At 44.0% G+C, this 16,625-nt stretch overlaps 1 protein-coding gene across 5 annotated transcripts in view; it reads right to left on the minus strand.

The window, feature by feature from the left end:
- Positions 1–16,625, minus strand: part of RGS3 (regulator of G protein signaling 3) — a 93,147-nt gene that overhangs the window by 59,419 nt on the left and 17,103 nt on the right. For 4 of the 5 annotated variants that reach the window (XM_054997568.1, XM_054997567.1, XM_054997570.1 and 1 more), the window contains exons 4-9: positions 14,686–14,744; positions 13,768–13,862; positions 12,839–12,907; positions 11,547–11,607; positions 2,824–2,914; positions 2,126–2,193 (exon numbers count right to left, since the gene is read on the minus strand). In XM_054997568.1, coding sequence (XP_054853543.1) covers positions 2,126–2,193; positions 2,824–2,914; positions 11,547–11,607; positions 12,839–12,907; positions 13,768–13,862; positions 14,686–14,744 — 443 coding nt within the window. Of the gene's footprint in view, positions 1–286; positions 404–2,125; positions 2,194–2,823; positions 2,915–11,546; positions 11,608–12,838; positions 12,908–13,767; positions 13,863–14,685; positions 14,745–16,625 lie in introns of those variants that run through there. The other variant, XM_054997571.1, reaches the window with a different exon arrangement.

Genomic DNA, 16,625 nt, shown 5'->3' on the forward strand with positions numbered 1-16,625 from the left:
CCCTTTAGATTGAGGACAAACAAGAATATCACCCCAAGCCCCCAGAAAGCCTGCCTGGGCCATACACAGCCTCTTTATAGTTCCTGTCACCCAGAGAAACAGGGGAGGGTCCACGGCATTTAGCCACCACTGGAAGAATCCCAGGGCAAATTCTCTCCTAGCTGCCCCTGTTCTATCTCACATACACCCACACTGCAGCGCCTGAAAGCTGCATAGCCTTTACCTCCCCGCCCCCACTGCCACCACCACATGTGCACACCTGCTTTGGGGATTCAGAAGCACCGACCTGCTGGTAGCGCTGTTCGGAACACAATCTGCACAATCCATTGAACCGACTCATGTCCAAGGCCTCAAGGCTCGCAGCCGGCCCATTAAAATCAAAGCATCCCCCTTTCTCCCCAGCAAGCCAGAGCAGGAGAGACCCCCTGTCTCCTTGCCGCCAGGCAGCTGAGACTAAACCTCCGCAGTCCTGGCATGGCTGCCCATGGGAACCCAGCAGGGCTCAACAGAAGAATGGCAGGAAGCCACCCCTCACCTCCCAGGCCGCCTCTGCCATGTGCTGCTTTATGATAAGCATAGAGGCTTCCTGAAAACTCCAAGGGATGAGGAAGAGAGAGAGAGAGTTCAGAGTCAAATTCCTGTCAGCTCTCTCAGCGAGGCAGCCTTTGTTCCCTGCCGCATTGCTGCCCGCATTCTCACAAACACTTGGAGGATGTTGAAGCAGTCTTTTGCTGGCGCTGCCGCTTCATTACAAAAAAAGGGGGGGGTCTTGCATTCGCATTCATATTCAGGGGGAAGGACTGCAAGCAACCAAGGAAATAATGCTGCTTTAAAGAAAACTCTCTTTCAAACGCACACACACTTTGCCGATGGATACCTCAAAACAGCGAGGTCTCTCGACAAAGCTAGGAAACAGTTTTCAAATTCTTCAAATCCATCCAAGGACATAAAAGAAACAAACCAAGCGCCTATTTATCGAGTTCAAGACATATTTGAAAATGTGCCTTCATGGCACGTGGCCTTCTCTTTGCTAGCATGGCAATCCCTTGAGCACCAGGAAAACCTTCTGAGTATCCCCTGCAAAGATGGGGTGAGGGTGGGGAGTTGAGAAGATGCCTCTTCTCTTCCTTTCTTTTCAAAGGACAGAAGCAGCTCTTTGCCTTGAGCAGGTGCCCAACAGACAGAAAAGGACTCATAGGCGGGACAGTCCTTAGCACAAAGTGTCAGGGACAAGGAGAAAGGTTTGCCTTTAGACTGCTGCCTGTTTTGCAAGCGGATAAAAAGCATAAGGGCTTCCTCTGACCATTTTAAAAATAAAAAGGGTCAACCACAGGGAAAGAACTTCTATGAAATGTTGCTGGTTAAAATCTGGAGCTGGGTGTATATAGAAGAAGGGTCATTTTTTGTCTATTTTTCCTGCCTTTTCAAAACTGTAGGCCAAACTACACATTTGGCAGCAGATGTGAGTCTAGGCTCCTCTGCAGCGAAGCAGTAAGGAGAGGGAACACTTTTGCAGAGGAAAAGTAGCTGGGGAGGAAGGAAGTTTCCCTTATAGCACCCCCCTCCCCAACTACTTTTCATCCCAACATAGCACACATGTCTTTTGCAGAGGCAGAGGAAGGATTAAGCATCTCCATCTGCCCACCACTCTTCCCCACAAATCCCCCCTCTTGTAGCTTTGCAGGTATTCAGAAGCAACCAGCAGTTTGCTCTGAATATATTCAGTATTTTCAATGATGCCGTTGACCAGCAATTTTAAACTTGGAACCTTTGATCAGAGATGTAGTCATGGCTCAGATCACATGCAAAAGATCCCAGGTTCAACCTCCAAAATCTCCAGTTAAAGGATCTCAGATAACAGGGATCAGGCAAGATCTTTCTCTTCCCAAGACCTCGGAGAGTTGCTGCCAGTCAGAGCACCTGGGTGGATCAACAGGTCACACTCCGTACAAGGTGGCTTCAGGTGATGTCTGAGGCAGTTTATTGCAAGGATTCTCAGTCTTAGAAACTGGACCTCCAGACTGAGATGCCAACATGAGTGACTGATCCTGGCTAGCAATGCAAATCTGACATCCATGAACTTGAGTAGTTCCCAAGCCAGGCTGGCTAAGATGCACATACCTACCTTGAGCTGCTCCACAGTCTCGCTCTGCTGTCCCCCCAGCAATGGGGCTGGCTGGGCCAGCATCAGCTCTGTTAAACAATAAGGAGGGGTGTGTCAGTCACTGAGCCCCAGCAACAGGCCTCCCCAGCACTGAAACATCCTGCTTAACAGTCCAGCAGATACTGAATGCAGAACTGTCATTCCCAACTATGTGAAGAGTTAAAACCCTGCACTTGAGGATGTCAGGACAGCGGAGAGAATGGGTGTCATCTGGTTCCAAAGCACACACACTACTGTCACTAGTGCCCCTCTTTCCACCCTTCCTGATTAGCACAATTAGGGGGATATTGTCAATCATATTGTCAAAGGTGCACAAGCGCTGCCCTGGAACTGACCCCTTTATGGCAGAGTTTTAGCGCTTCAAAGTGGGCAAGGGGGGAAATCCGGTGGCTTTACACCTTGGATCCCTGGGAGCAGAGGTTGCAAACATCCTGGGGCCCCTGTCCTTGAAGTCAGGCTAGCAAAGGCATTTCTCAGCCCCTTGGGGACCACTTACAACCCATCAACCCTGCCTCAATACAGTGTACAGTGTACATGAGGAACAGGTCGTCCAATGTTTCCTTGCAATGCATACAGGCAGCTCTGCAGAGGTAGGTCAGAGACTGGCCAGAAGAACCCCTCACCCTGCTACTGCCCAGCGACTGGCTAGAAGGACCCACCTCCACTCTGCTTCAGCCGCCTCGTGGCCACCTTCAGGTGCTTTGTCCTGCCCAGGTCTTCCCCCAGCAGATAGTACCAGCCGCTGATTTCCTGGTCATAAAGAAAAGTAAATTATGTTTATTTACCCTATGTTTATGGAAATGTCCTTGAAATTGACTGTACTAATCTCACACTGCAATCCGCCTTGAGTCTCAGTGAGAAAGGCAGACTATAAATGACATAAATAAATAAAATAAATAAAAAAAAGAAAGTGCTGCAGGAGTTCCCAACCATTTCAGGAATTACAAACACTTTCCCAATTGGCAATCAAAGACTTACATCTAGTCTGTGACATTATTTATAAGAAATATACCAGTCACTATGATAATCAGTGTATCTGTGTGTGTATAAAATAAGGAGCTTGTCCATCACAAGGACCCCAGAAGGAGTGTGTGTGTGTGTGTGTGTGTGTGTGTGTGTGTGTTTGTGTTCTTCCTTGGTATGCACATGTTGCTCTCTCTTGTAATTCCACTGAGGAATAATCCACCCAGTATATCAGAGGTGGTGGGGAGGTTTATTGCACTGCACTGCTGTCACCCAGAGGCAAAGTGTTTCTCCTCCTCTCCCCCAGAAATGAACAGCAATAATTAACATCTATGGGAGAAAAGAAAAGGATGCAGCTTGGGACGCCACAGCAGTGGGGGTTCAACCTGCTCTTTAACCCTGGTGATCAGATGTTATCTGACACTCATCACCACTGAGAGCCAAGCTACAAGTGACGCCTTACACAGGTTGGATACTTCTCAGCTTCCCTCAAGTTTTGATGGGAAATGTAGGCGTACTGGTTTTACAGCTTGGCTCTCCATTACAGCTGCAAGACTAGGATGCCTACATTTCCCATCAAAACTTGAGGGAAGCTGACAAGTGTCCAACCTGTGTCAGGCGTCACTTGTAGCTTGGCTCTCATCAGATTCAGGTCTGCTGCTCTCAGCACAGTCCCATCTCCCTTCATCTGCATGGCCCCCACCCCAACTCTGAGCCTTGGTCCTGCATCTTTAAAAGGGGGGTGCTGGTGCCCTTCCTCACAGGCTTGTTGTGAGGTGACAAAACTGATTTCAAGCCCTTTGCTAGTTAAAATTGCTAAGAATTATAAAACCTCAAAATTCAAGTCTAATAGCACCTTAAAGATCAACAAGATTCTCAGAGTATAAGCTTTGAAGACTCAAAGCTCCCTTCATCAGATACCCAGAAATCTGGTTGGTTTTAAGGTACTAGAGGACTACTCAGCTACCCGCCTGAAAATGGGAATTATAAACAAATGCTACAGATGTCAAGTCTCCAGCAGAGGGCAACATGAGCCTACTAACACCCTTATTGTACAATAAAAATTGCAATTAAAAAAGAAAGTGGAAATAGTGGGAGCAGGAATTCCATCCTTGCTCACATTTACTTGCAAAACATTATTCTCCAAATGCATGCCTATATATTTTAACGTTCCAAGCTTTGGAACTGTTTGATTGGGAGGGGAGGTCTACTGCCGGTTCTCCCATCCTTCAAATTATTGCTCCCTCTGTTGCTTCCTTCAGCTCCCTCCACAAAACCCTCCTGTTCTATAAAACATTTGGTACAATGCCTTTGTCTTCCTCCTGTTACTTAAGCTGCCTGAGCACATGTAACTGAGATGAATGGAAATTCTGCACCCATTTTTCCCCACCTCTACCTCCCTCTTTTCCATTTGCTGTCAAATTTTGGATTTGCAAGCTCCTAAAAGAAGTAAATCTCTAGCTCCTTTCATGGCAGAGATATGCCTTTCCCCTTATACCTCCACAATGAAAGAGGTTAGAGATTTAATTTTTTTTTAATGAAAGATGGGAATTCAGAAACCTGATAGTTATTACTCTATAATGATATGTCAACTGCTGACTGAAAACAAAACAAAAAGCCCTCAATAGCACAGGAGGGTGGGAATTGCCACTAAGAGAATTGGTACATGGGGAGCACAGGAAAACCTGTCACATGGAAGCCCCATCACTGCTGCAGCAGTAACGGTGAAACCACACAAGCCCATTCCCATGTGGAAAACACCAATATCAACAAAAACTTGCAGTATAGCTCTTGTGGTTATACCACTTCAGACCTGCAGGAGCTGCATTTTTAATGCACCCCCACCATAATAATTCCATTCACATGGAAAACTAGTATACCAGGGAGAAGGCAAAGACTGAATCCTTCTCTCTGACTACTAGCTTTCCATGGGCAGGGAATTTTCAACACTGAATGGAACAAGAATGGTGGATTCTGTGCCAAACACCCTACTCCATGTTTCCAGCGAGCAATTGCTTGTGCATTCAATACAAGCAGTCCCCACTAGTTGCTAGATTTCAGCTTGGCCCACCCAGCCATGCCCAGCTTGGGAAACAAACTCCTTCCTCCTCCTTGCATTCCTTCTGCTATTCTTTGCTCTGGGGCAAAACGTCTCACTGTCACTCCCAATCTCTTCTCATTACCATGCAGCCAACTAGACTTCCGGTTTGGGATTTATGGAGGTCTAACGCAGCTCCATTTGCGGAGCTGACCGGACTGCCGTTTTAAGCGGCCGGCGGGGTGAAAATAGCCCGCGGCCGACTGCTCTCAGGCGGAGAGCAGGCAAAGAACCCTCGAGACCCTAGGGCGCGTTGATCTCGGACGAGGGGGGGCTCTACACAACGGGTCCCCTCCCGATCCTTGAGGTCCCACCCTGAGACGGGTCGGCTACAATCTCTGCGGCAGTTTTGGGGCCAACTCGGCTGGCATAAGACCTACATACCCAAGCTTCGATTGGGGGAAAGAAGTGGAAAGGAGAATCTGAAATCGAAACAGCGATTACAACCCGAGAAAAGTGAAGGGAAGGTAAAGATCACTATCTTCCGATACGGGACAGATTGATAAAAACAGAGAGGAAAAAAAGTAGACTTTTAAACTGCAACAGACTAGTGAAAAGGAGGGGAAGCTTCGGCAGGAGTTGTATTAGAAAAGAGACTAAGTTTAAAGAAGTTATTAAAGAAATCGGACTATTGTTTTGAATACCTGTGGCTTTGGAGCTGTGAGAAAAAGACACCATCGCGAGATCTGCTGTGGGAAGACGGGAGACAGGAAGTGCGTAACAACAATAGAGCGGCTGGAGAGAAGCGGCCCTGGCTGGAGGGCAGGAAGAAGGGAATCGCCATCTTTGAGAGGGGAGGGCCGCGGCCTCAGCGGAAAAGGAAGTAGGCCATATTGGATTATAAAATCATAGAGAGACCATAGAGAAAAGACGCCCGACATTTTGGACCCTTTAAAATTAATTTATGCAAGAAGACCGGGACATTTGAAATAAAAAAGGTACTAAATTTAACGCCACGGAGTTAAGGAAGAGAGCGGACTCGTGGGAGCGAGCTAAAGCAAGCCCCACGATGTCGAAGAAAGAGTGGCAATCGGCAATAGAAAACCTGGATAAAAAACTTTTGGAGGTGATTAAAGAATTTAAAGACATGAAATTGGAGCTGATTAAAGAGGTTAAACAGACAGTAAAATCGGAGCTGTCAGAAGTAAAATCGGAGCTGTCAGAAGTGAAGAAAGGTATGGAAACAATACAAAGTGAATTACAAGGGACGCAGCAGAGAGTTAAAACAGTAGAAGGAGCGATGGAGAACTTAGCAGATACGCAACAAACAGAGATGAGGCTGATGAGGGGAAGGATGGCGGTTGCGGAAAGCAGACATATGGAGAAGCAGCTCAGATTTCGCGGCCTGCCGGAAGTGGAAGGAAAGACAGCGCAAGAACAGATGACGGAGGTGTTAGCTGAATACCTGGGGAAGGAGGAGGAGGATGTTGTGGCTATCCTAGATGTGGCATATCGTGTGAATTCGAGAATTGCAACCCAGAGGAAACTACCAAGAGACGTGATTGTACAATTTACAACAAGAAACATGAAAGAGAAGATTGTGACTAAACAGTTTCAAGATCCATTGGAGATCGATGGCAAGACAATTATCATAATGAAGGAACTACCCAGATCAGTGCTACTAGATCGGAAAAAATATAAAGGGCTAATCCAGATGCTGAAGGACATGAAAATCAGGTACAGATGGGAGCTCCCAGAGGGTTTGTCCTTCGAATTTGGAGGCGCTAAAAAGCGTATCAGATCTGAGCGGGAGATGGAGCGATTTATAAGGGACAATGAAAAAGACTTACCAACAAGATTATGAATATGGAGTGTAAAGTATTATCTTGGAATGTAAATGGACTAAATTCACCGAATAAGAGAAAAAATATTTTTCACTGGCTATTAAAACAAAAATGTGATATTGTTTGTTTGCAAGAGACTCATATTCGAAAACAGGATGTAAAATATCTAAAACTGGGAAAATTGGGCAAAGACTTTGTAGCGGCCTCAAGTAAAAAAAAAAGAGGAGTGGTGTTGTATGTAAAAGAGGAGCTACAACCAAAATTTATAATGAAAGATGTGGAAGCCAGATTTGTAGCAGTGGAATGTACTTGGAATTTAAAGAGAGTGTTGGTAGTCGGAATCTATGCACCCAACGGTGCAAAAGAGAGCTTCTTTGAGGATTTGAGGAAGCATTTAGATGATCTTTCATATGACCAAATAATTCTTGCTGGAGACTTCAATGGAGTGACAGACTTGGAACTGGATAAAAAGACTACAATGACACAAAAGAAAAGAGGACTATTACCAAAGCTCTTTTTTGAGTTGATTCAACAAGAGACTCTTGAAGATGTATGGAGGAGAGAATATCCTAAAAGTAGGCAGTTTACTTTTTATTCTGCAAGGCATTCCACGTTATCAAGAATTGACATGATCTGGGCCTCAAAAGATTTGGCGTTATGGACTAAAGATGTAGAAATAATGCCGATGGTAGGCTCAGATCACAACCCAATTATGTGGAAGCTGGGGAAAAGGAGGAAAAGGAAAGCATGGAGAATAAATGAGGATTTGTTACAGGAAAAAGAGAATATGGAAATATTGAGAAGAGAGACAAAGTTTTTCATTCAATACAACGTGAATAAAGAAGTACCAACTGATAAAGTTTGGGATGCTTATAAGGCGGTTATAAGGGGCATACTAATGGACTTAAATGGTAGAGCAAGAAAGAAGAAAGAGGAGAAGAGACAAGAGATTGAGGAGAAAATTAAAACTAAGGAAATACAGCTAAAAAAGAGACCAGGGAAAAAGAAATTATACCAGGAAATTAAGATATTGCAAGAACAGCTAACAGCAATGAGTAATAAAGAATTGGAGTGGAATCTCAAAAGGCTGAATCAGAAAGTGTTTGAGGGTGCAAATAAACCTGGGAAGTACCTGGCATGGCAACTGAAGAAAAGAAGGGAAAAGAAAACAATAAATAAAATTTGTGAAGATGACAAAACGTATTTGGAACAGAATACCATTAGTAGAGCCTTTTATAAATTCTACGCTAAATTGTATAATAAGAAAGAAGTAAATAAAGACTCAATAGCGTCATATTTGGAGAAAATGACACTTCCAGAAATCTCGGACGCTTGGAGAAATAAATTGAACAGTGAAGTAACGGATGAGGAAATAAGTAAGGCAATACAATCTGCAAATCTAGGAAAGGCGCCAGGGCCAGACGGACTTACAGCTAAATTTTATAAGACTATGGCCAATGAGCTGGCACCATTCCTAAAGGAGGTGATCAATGGAGTTTTAAGGGATCAAAGGATTCCAGACACTTGGTCTGAAGCGAACATATCATTGATCCCAAAAGAGGGCCAAGACTTGACTAGTGTGAAAAACTACAGACCTATATCGTTACTCAACAATGACTATAAAATCTTTGCGAAGATACTGGCGGAGAGACTGAAGGGGTGGCTTTCGGAAGTTATAGAGGAGGAGCAAGCAGGCTTTCTGCCAGACAGACAAATAAGAGACAATTTAAGGACAGTGATTGATGCTATTGAATATTATGATAAGCGTTGTGATAAAGAGGTTGGTTTCTTCTTTGTTGACGCTGAAAAGGCATTTGACAATTTAAACTGGGACTTTATGTTTGCCACTATGGAAAAGCTACAATTAGGAGAAAGATTCATCAGAGCAATTAAGGAAATTTATAGAGACCAGACTGCAGCAATTGTGGTAAATGATGAACTGACCAAGAAATTGACTATAAGCAAAGGAACAAGACAAGGTTGCCCGTTGTCTCCACTGTTGTTCATTTTAGTATTGGAGATTCTGATGATACAAATACGACAAGATGAGGAAATTCGAGGAATAAAAATAAAGGACTATTCATACAAGGTCAGAGCATTTGCGGATGACATAATGTTAATTGTAGAGGACCCACTGGAGAACATGCCAAAAGTGATAGATAAGATCAAGGAGTTTGGGGATTTGGCAGGTTTCTTCATTAACAAAAAGAAGTCAAAGATAATATGTAAAAACATGACTAAGCAGAAACAACAATTGTTAATGGAAACAACGGATTGTGAAGTAACAAGTAAGGTGAAATATTTGGGAATTGAACTGACTGCAAAGAATATAGATTTGTTCAAGAATAATTATGAAAAATTGTGGATTCAGATTGAGAGAGACTTGATTAAATGGAATAGGCTCAATCTGTCATGGTTGGGTAGGATTGCAGCGGTTAAGATGAATGTGTTACCAAGAGTGATGTTTTTGCTACAGACAATACCAATCATCAGAGACTCTAAACAATTTGAAAAGTGGCAGAGGAAAATATCAGATTTTGTATGGGCAGGCAAGAAGCCTCGAGTGAAAATGAAAGTTTTACAATATGCAAAAGAAAGAGGCGGAATGCAACTGCCCAATCTGAGACTTTATCACGATGCAATCTGCCTAGTTTGGCTGAAAGAGTGGATGACATTAAAGAACAAGAAACTATTAGCCCTAGAGGGATATAAAAAAATATTTGGATGGCATGCATACCTATGGCATGACAAAGTAAAGGTCAACTCGATGTTCCTGCACCATTTTGTACGGAGAAGTCTATACACAATCTGGAAGAAGTACAGAATTTACCTACAAGAAGGAACTCCTTGGTGGGTGGTTCCATATGAGGTGATAGACCCGAGAGCTGTTGACAACGAACGACAATGTTTGACATATAAAGAAATAACTAAAATAGAAGCATCTAAACTTAGAATAAAGACGCAAGAGGAACTATCACTGAACTACGATTGGTTCCAGTATAGACAGATCAGAGATTTGTATAACTCGGACTCTGTAAAGGGAGGTATACGAATAGAGAATTCGGAACTAGAGCAGACCCTTTTTAAAGAGGACAAGAAAAGAATATCCAAGGTATACCAAGTACTGTTGAAATGGTATACTGAGGATGAGACAGTTAAAACACAAATGGTGAAATGGGCTATAAATTTTAATAAAGAGATAACAATGGAGGCATGGGAATACTTGTGGAAGACTACAATGAAGACAACGACATGTACAAATATTAAAGAGAATATTTACAAAATGATCTATCGTTGGTACATGACACCAAAGAAGATTGCGCTAGGGAACTTGAACACTTCTAATAAATGCTGGAAATGTAGGAAGCATGAGGGCTCCCTCTATCACATGTGGTGGTCGTGTGATGTAGCTAGGCAGTACTGGGGGGAAATAATAAGAGAAATGAGCGAAATTTTACAATTTCAAATAAATAAGAACCCAGAACTCCTGCTACTAAACTTGGGAATGGAGGGAATTCCAGCCCATCATAGGACGTTGATATTTTATATGACAGCAGCAGCCAGACTTTTGTATGCGCAAAAATGGAAAGTACAAGAAGTGCCAACTATTGAAGATTGGATTTACAAATTGCTGTACATGGCAGAAATGGACAAGATGACAAGAAAACTGAGAAATCTGGACTCAGGGCAGTTTAACACAGATTGGGAGAAGCTGAAACAATATCTGGAGAAGAAATGGGAGGTGGGAGGAAAACTGTGGCAGTTTGAGAACTACTGAAGTATAATAAAATGTAGAGGGGGGTGACTTTACCGGGGGGGGAAGAGATAAATGTGAATTTATAAGCAGTTAGAATAACAGATTGATATATATATAGATATATATAGGTTAATAGATAGAATATTGATAGAAAATAATTAATGATAAGGTTTAAATATAAGTATTGGGTAATTAACAATATTTTCTTTCTTTGATAAGATTTGTATGCACCAAACTGAATGTACAGAAGAGTCAAATTGATTGACTATGATATGAGTTATATAGAATTACCATAAAAAGATACAATGAGTAATATATAGAGAATAAGTTAAATTGTTTGATTTAAATGTAAGATCTTAAATGTAAGATTTTTATGGTTTATGATATATAGAAATATTTAAAACTGGAAATGGGATAAATTGTTTATCCAAGATAGAACCAAAGACTTACAGTTTGGGTATATAACAAGAAAAGTAGTTAAGGATGTACTGCTTAGTATAATGGAGAATGTATACTTGTTTTAGATAGAGGAATTTAATAGAAGTAAGGGAAAAGGGACAAAGGGTGGGAAAGCTGTTGGAAGTCAACAAAAGGGGGGGAAAGGGAGGGGGTTAGAAGTGAAAAAATTTGGGGAAAATTGAATGTAATGTAAAAAATAATGGATTCTAACCCAATAAAAAAATTTTTTCAAAAAAAAAAACCATGCAGCCAACTAAACTACAGAGTTTCAAGCACAACAGCTGTGTCTCAACTCCACTCAACACAAGTGGCCATCCATACCTTGTCTGGGCTCAGCAGGGTCCTCACGCCGAAGCTCATGCAGCCAATAAGTTCACTCTGCCTGAGGAGGAATTAGTAATAAAGATAAGCATCCCTTCCTCCGGGGTTCTGCTCCTCCCATTCCCCTTACAGTCTTTGCTGCTTGAAGAGTCAGAGGCGGGCATCTATTTGAGACCATGTAAAGCTCGCTTCTGAACCAGTGAAAGGCACTCTAAATTCGCATTTATAGCCACTGTGCTACACCAGCCCATTTGAACCTCAATGGGCTGGGTTCCATGGCAGGTGAAAGTTCCCTGACATGTCTGGATTGAAGGAACCTGGAAACTCAGATCAGGGCATCATGGCCCTTATATTGACTTATCTTCTGGAAATGCCCCAAGTGATGAGGACCTGCAAAGCCATAAAGCTGTCCTGCTTTTATCTGGTTAAAATTGGTAGACCACCACTCAGCCAAATACTCTGGAGGTGATTCACAGCAAGAAAACAATACTATAAAAATATCATTTTAGAGCATATATACAGCAAATGAGCAAGAAGAAAGAAAAAACTGGCTAGGCAAAATTAGAAATCAAGTATTAGCAGAGGAAAAATAAATTCAACTGAAAACCTAGTGGAAGTGAAGATTTTGATCAGTCCCTAAAGCCTGAACAGCTGGTGCTAGGCAAGCTGTTGGTGGGAATGAATCCCACAGTCAAGGTGCCACCAATGACGAGGCCCCGTTTCAAGTACCTTACCAAGTACTAGGTTCCTCCTTTCCTCTGAGGGAGAACAGAGCCAGGCCTCCCCTGTAGATCTCAACTGACAGATAAGGTCATATGGAAACAAGTGGTTCTTTTTATATATGCCGGAGGGAGGAACAAGCGCTGGTGAATCAGGGTCCCAGGGGAAGTGTGGCTTGGTGATGCTATTGGCCCAGCACTCTGGATAGCTCCCTGGCTCTGATGTGATTGGGGCAGAAATTCTGGTTCCCTTACGCTGAGGCCTTGCAGGAAGGCAGAAAGGCAGGGCAGCGGAAAAGGGGACTGGTTTAATACACAGTTTAACACCCTAACAAAATAGCTACAAAAGCATCTACTGGAAACTGCTGATCTTCCATCCACTGGCCTTGCGGTTACCCTTGGATCCTGCCGCTGGCCTCTTGACTTACATCCTGCCACTCATTTAGAACTAGTCCCCCGAAGGCTATACATATCCTGATCCGCAGTGACACCTGGGTGTCCATGCCGAGAGCTCCAGGCAATCCTGCAAAGAGTTTCCACTCCCTACCAGCTCAAACATGTTCTTGGCCTTACCTGGAATTCCTTTGGTGATTCCAAGCTGTGATCAGCAGACGTTTTCTCTCGTCTTCCTCTTGCAAAGGGCTAGAATATGAAGTGGGAAGGGTGCAAACATGAGACCCCAAAACACAGCCAGCCTTGAAGCATAGCTAGAGCTGCCGGCAGGTTGATGCCATCTGAGATCTGAAGCTGCGCACCAGTCCCTCATTTACCCAGAGACTGTCAAGTGGGATACATACTCCATTAACTTTTTCCAGTCCAGTACAGCCACTCACACACACACACACATCCACCAGCCCTGGGGAAAGGTGTTCACGAGCTAAAAAGGACAGTAATAATCCAAGAGATACAGAGAAATACAATTCAAACAGCAGTGACCCTACACTGTAGAAAGAGAACATACATCAGCTCAATACCATTGCTGCCCCAGATTCAATAGTTCAATTCCAAGGAAAAAAACCCTGTTCAGCTATCTAAACCATCTGCCCTCCAACATCTCCAAGGGCATGCTACCACTTCCAGAAATCTTTTTACCTGGCTTGATTACCCCCTGCATCAAAGGCAGCTCAGAGTCTAGGAGAAGGCCCCCCTCCCCCGCTCCATACAGAAGCAACCAAAAGTTAAAAATGCCAAAGGTGGGAAAGGCAGAAGCCCAGCTCTCCCTCTGTGTGCTGACAGCCAGCTCTGTGCAAAGGTTTGAGGCATTTGGGCTGCAGCAGAACAGTTATCTGTCATGCCTCATTTCAAGGCAGATATTAGCCATGCATGAGACATGTTAGACATAATGGCACACAAGAGTGGAGAAAGAGAGCACACAGAGAGGCACAGTAGACATTTCTTTGGATGGGATCCCTGGCTAACTTCATTTTGTAGCCTAAGCCAGGTCTGAACGATGGAGCTAATAGTGGGCAGAAGCTGATCCCACCCCCATCCCCCATACTCACAAAAGGAAGTGCTCGTGGAAGACAGGATTTTTATTGTCTGAAACAGTCTTGGTCTTTTGCCTGCACCTCCGATCTGTGTCTGGCACGATAGACATCTTCATTTGGAGAGAAAGAGAAACAGCTTCTTAACCCCCCGCAGGGAGGGAGGGCATCCAATCAGACTTTCTACCAACCCATCTCTTTGAGCAGAAAATCAGCAGTGGGGGGGGGGAGAAATCATCTGGATTTCAAGTAAAATGGAACTGCAACCGAAGTTGCCTTTTCAAATTCTGCACTGAAATTTGCAAAGAATGGTGGTGGAATATCCAAACTAGTCCACCCCCACCACAAATGTTGCAAGATTCCCCCAAAACTGGAAGGGGGCAGAGGCTGAAACCCAAGATCAACAAGAGTGATTGAAGCAGATTTACAAGAAAAAGTCCATAAGCCAAAGAAGGAGAAAAGAACCACTTACAAGGGCCCTCAAGAGATGTTCTTCCTCGGGCAGAAAGGCAGTGTATAGCACATCCTTTGGGTAGTTAATGTGGGTTCCACCAGAGCTGGAGAAAACCTTTGCAATGCCAACCCCGGAGAAAGAATCAGGAATGCTCTGTGACCTCAAGTATTAGATGCACCAAAAGGATCAACCAAGATGCGGCAGAGATGCCTTGAATCCCACAGCCACTCAGATTGATGCTCAATGCCTCTTGCTTCCTCCTTCAAGCCTTGCAAATCTCCGCAGGCAAATGGAGGGAAGTTCTTTTTTTAAAAAAAGAAGAAATCAATGGCCACAGACAACGCAGTCAGCAGCTTGGTTTGGAGGAGGGCCTGAGCTGAGAAGGGAAGAGGAGCTCTGTGGGGGAATTCACTACAAAGGGGTTGTTCATGCCAAGTAATTCACAGCATCATAAACTCCCATCCAGAGAACAGCAAGCCCACCTTGACAAAGGAGTCACAAATCCGGTATTCTTTCCCCAACAGGCCTTTGGCTTCCATAACTAGATGGAGGGAAAAAAGAAGGGGGGAAAATTGCATCTCAAAAACTGCATGGGGAAAAGCTGCTTGACGCAAAGCGTTGCCCCTTAGCTGATAGGGAAAGAATGAATCAAAAGCTGACCTACCAATTGCTGGCTGTCCCTCCCTCCAAACACACACACACAGCCCTCACCTCGCAACTTCCAGGGTGTCTCTCACTCTCTCACCTCCACTCCCATGTGCCTTCAGGTTTGCACCTACCCAGCTCTCTGCTGACTCCACACAATCTGGCAAAATGCTTATCTATACAGACAAGGGCTAAGGTTTAAATGAGTCTTGGGTCCAGCCCCAGGGCTCATTTTTATTCTGTAACTGTTCTGCTGAAGAATGAGAATCTGGTTGGGTGGATGCAGAATTCAGCATCCTGAAACTCTGGTTTATTTTAAGCTAAGTTTCTAGCCCTTATGCCTACAAATGTTGATCTTCTAGAATGGGCAATACTGAGAACTTCCCCTGACTAAACTGAAATCTGAAGTGATGCCTTTACTTGTCAGTAGATTGGCCTGTGCCTGCTCAGTAAGAGAGAAATCTGAGAGGATAGAATGTATATGTATGCATATAACGTCTGCCTTTAGTAAAAGCCTACTAAAAATACCGAAGCCTGAGAGTTTGGTTGGAGGCAGATGCAGTCCTGCATCCAGATGCCAAATTGCATTTCATGCGCCTGACTTCCTCTGGCTTACAGTGCTGGGCTCCATGCCCACGGCCCGAGAGCATCATCAAATTAAATATCAAAGGGCGCATCCTGATCTTAGCTCTGACCCCCAGCTACTCCACCACCACAATAAAGGAGAGGCTCGAATGTTGCTGTTGAGAGCACTGGAAGCAGAATATGATCCCAATGTGTTCAGCTAGAATGTTTCATGTGCAACGTTCTGCTTTAACTGATGGTTCCCCCTGTTCCAACTAATCCCCCCCATCCCATTCAATAATGGGAATAACATTGTAGCATCGTTGGCAGACTACCATGCCTGACAGTGGCAGAGGATGGGGTGTAGGGCTGCCACTGAAAAGTGGCAGTGAGACTCTTGCCTCTTTCCCTTTCCCCACCATAACATCTGGGTGCAACTTACCTGAGTCCTGATAGCATGTCTTGTGTTTCCCTGTCCCAACTCCCTATTATTGTATGCCACTGGCAGGGGGTGAGGAAATGAAGAATGTGGGAATGTCAGGACAAATGAAGTTGTACTAGAACATTGCAACACTGAATGTGGTGGGGAGGAACTAGACTCACAGCCACCATTTTTGACAGCAACTGTCAATGTCAGTTTTGGCTTGTTCACTGAGCCACTTTGTTTACCTCCTAAGCCCATGTTTGGAACCCCATAAGAAGAAAGTATTTTAGGGGAGAGAGATTCAACACTAAAAAGACAAGCAAGGGAAGGAGAGAAATACTCCCCCCTCTACTCAAAAATGCACTTCCTCACATTGCTTTGTTTTGTTTTTACAAGAAGCAGCTCCTGGGATTTTATTACTGATATTTGTACATAACAGGCAATTTGGCCCCAAAGCAGGAAGAAAGCGGCAGTTATCTATAACAATGTGCCCATGAAGAAACAGCTCAGGGGCAGCCCAGTTTAAGAGGAGTATGAATTCCTGCTAGCCTGTCACCATTTGCAACCCTGAATGTTTCTTTCAGCCCTCAAATGAAATTATGAAATGGGAATTACCCAGTTTTGGTTTGGACTCTCTATTCCCCCCCCCCCTTTCATGGTACACAGAAATGATGGGGAAAACTTCACCCTTTCTAGAACCTGCTTTCTGGACCCGATTCATGGAATGGTCAGGCACCACCCCGAATTTCAGCTCCCCCCCCTACCCTTTGAGCGCAAAACAGAAATAAC

This window comes from Eublepharis macularius, chromosome 14 (assembly GCF_028583425.1).
Source record: "Eublepharis macularius isolate TG4126 chromosome 14, MPM_Emac_v1.0, whole genome shotgun sequence".
Taxonomy (NCBI): Eukaryota; Metazoa; Chordata; class Lepidosauria; order Squamata; family Eublepharidae; genus Eublepharis; species Eublepharis macularius.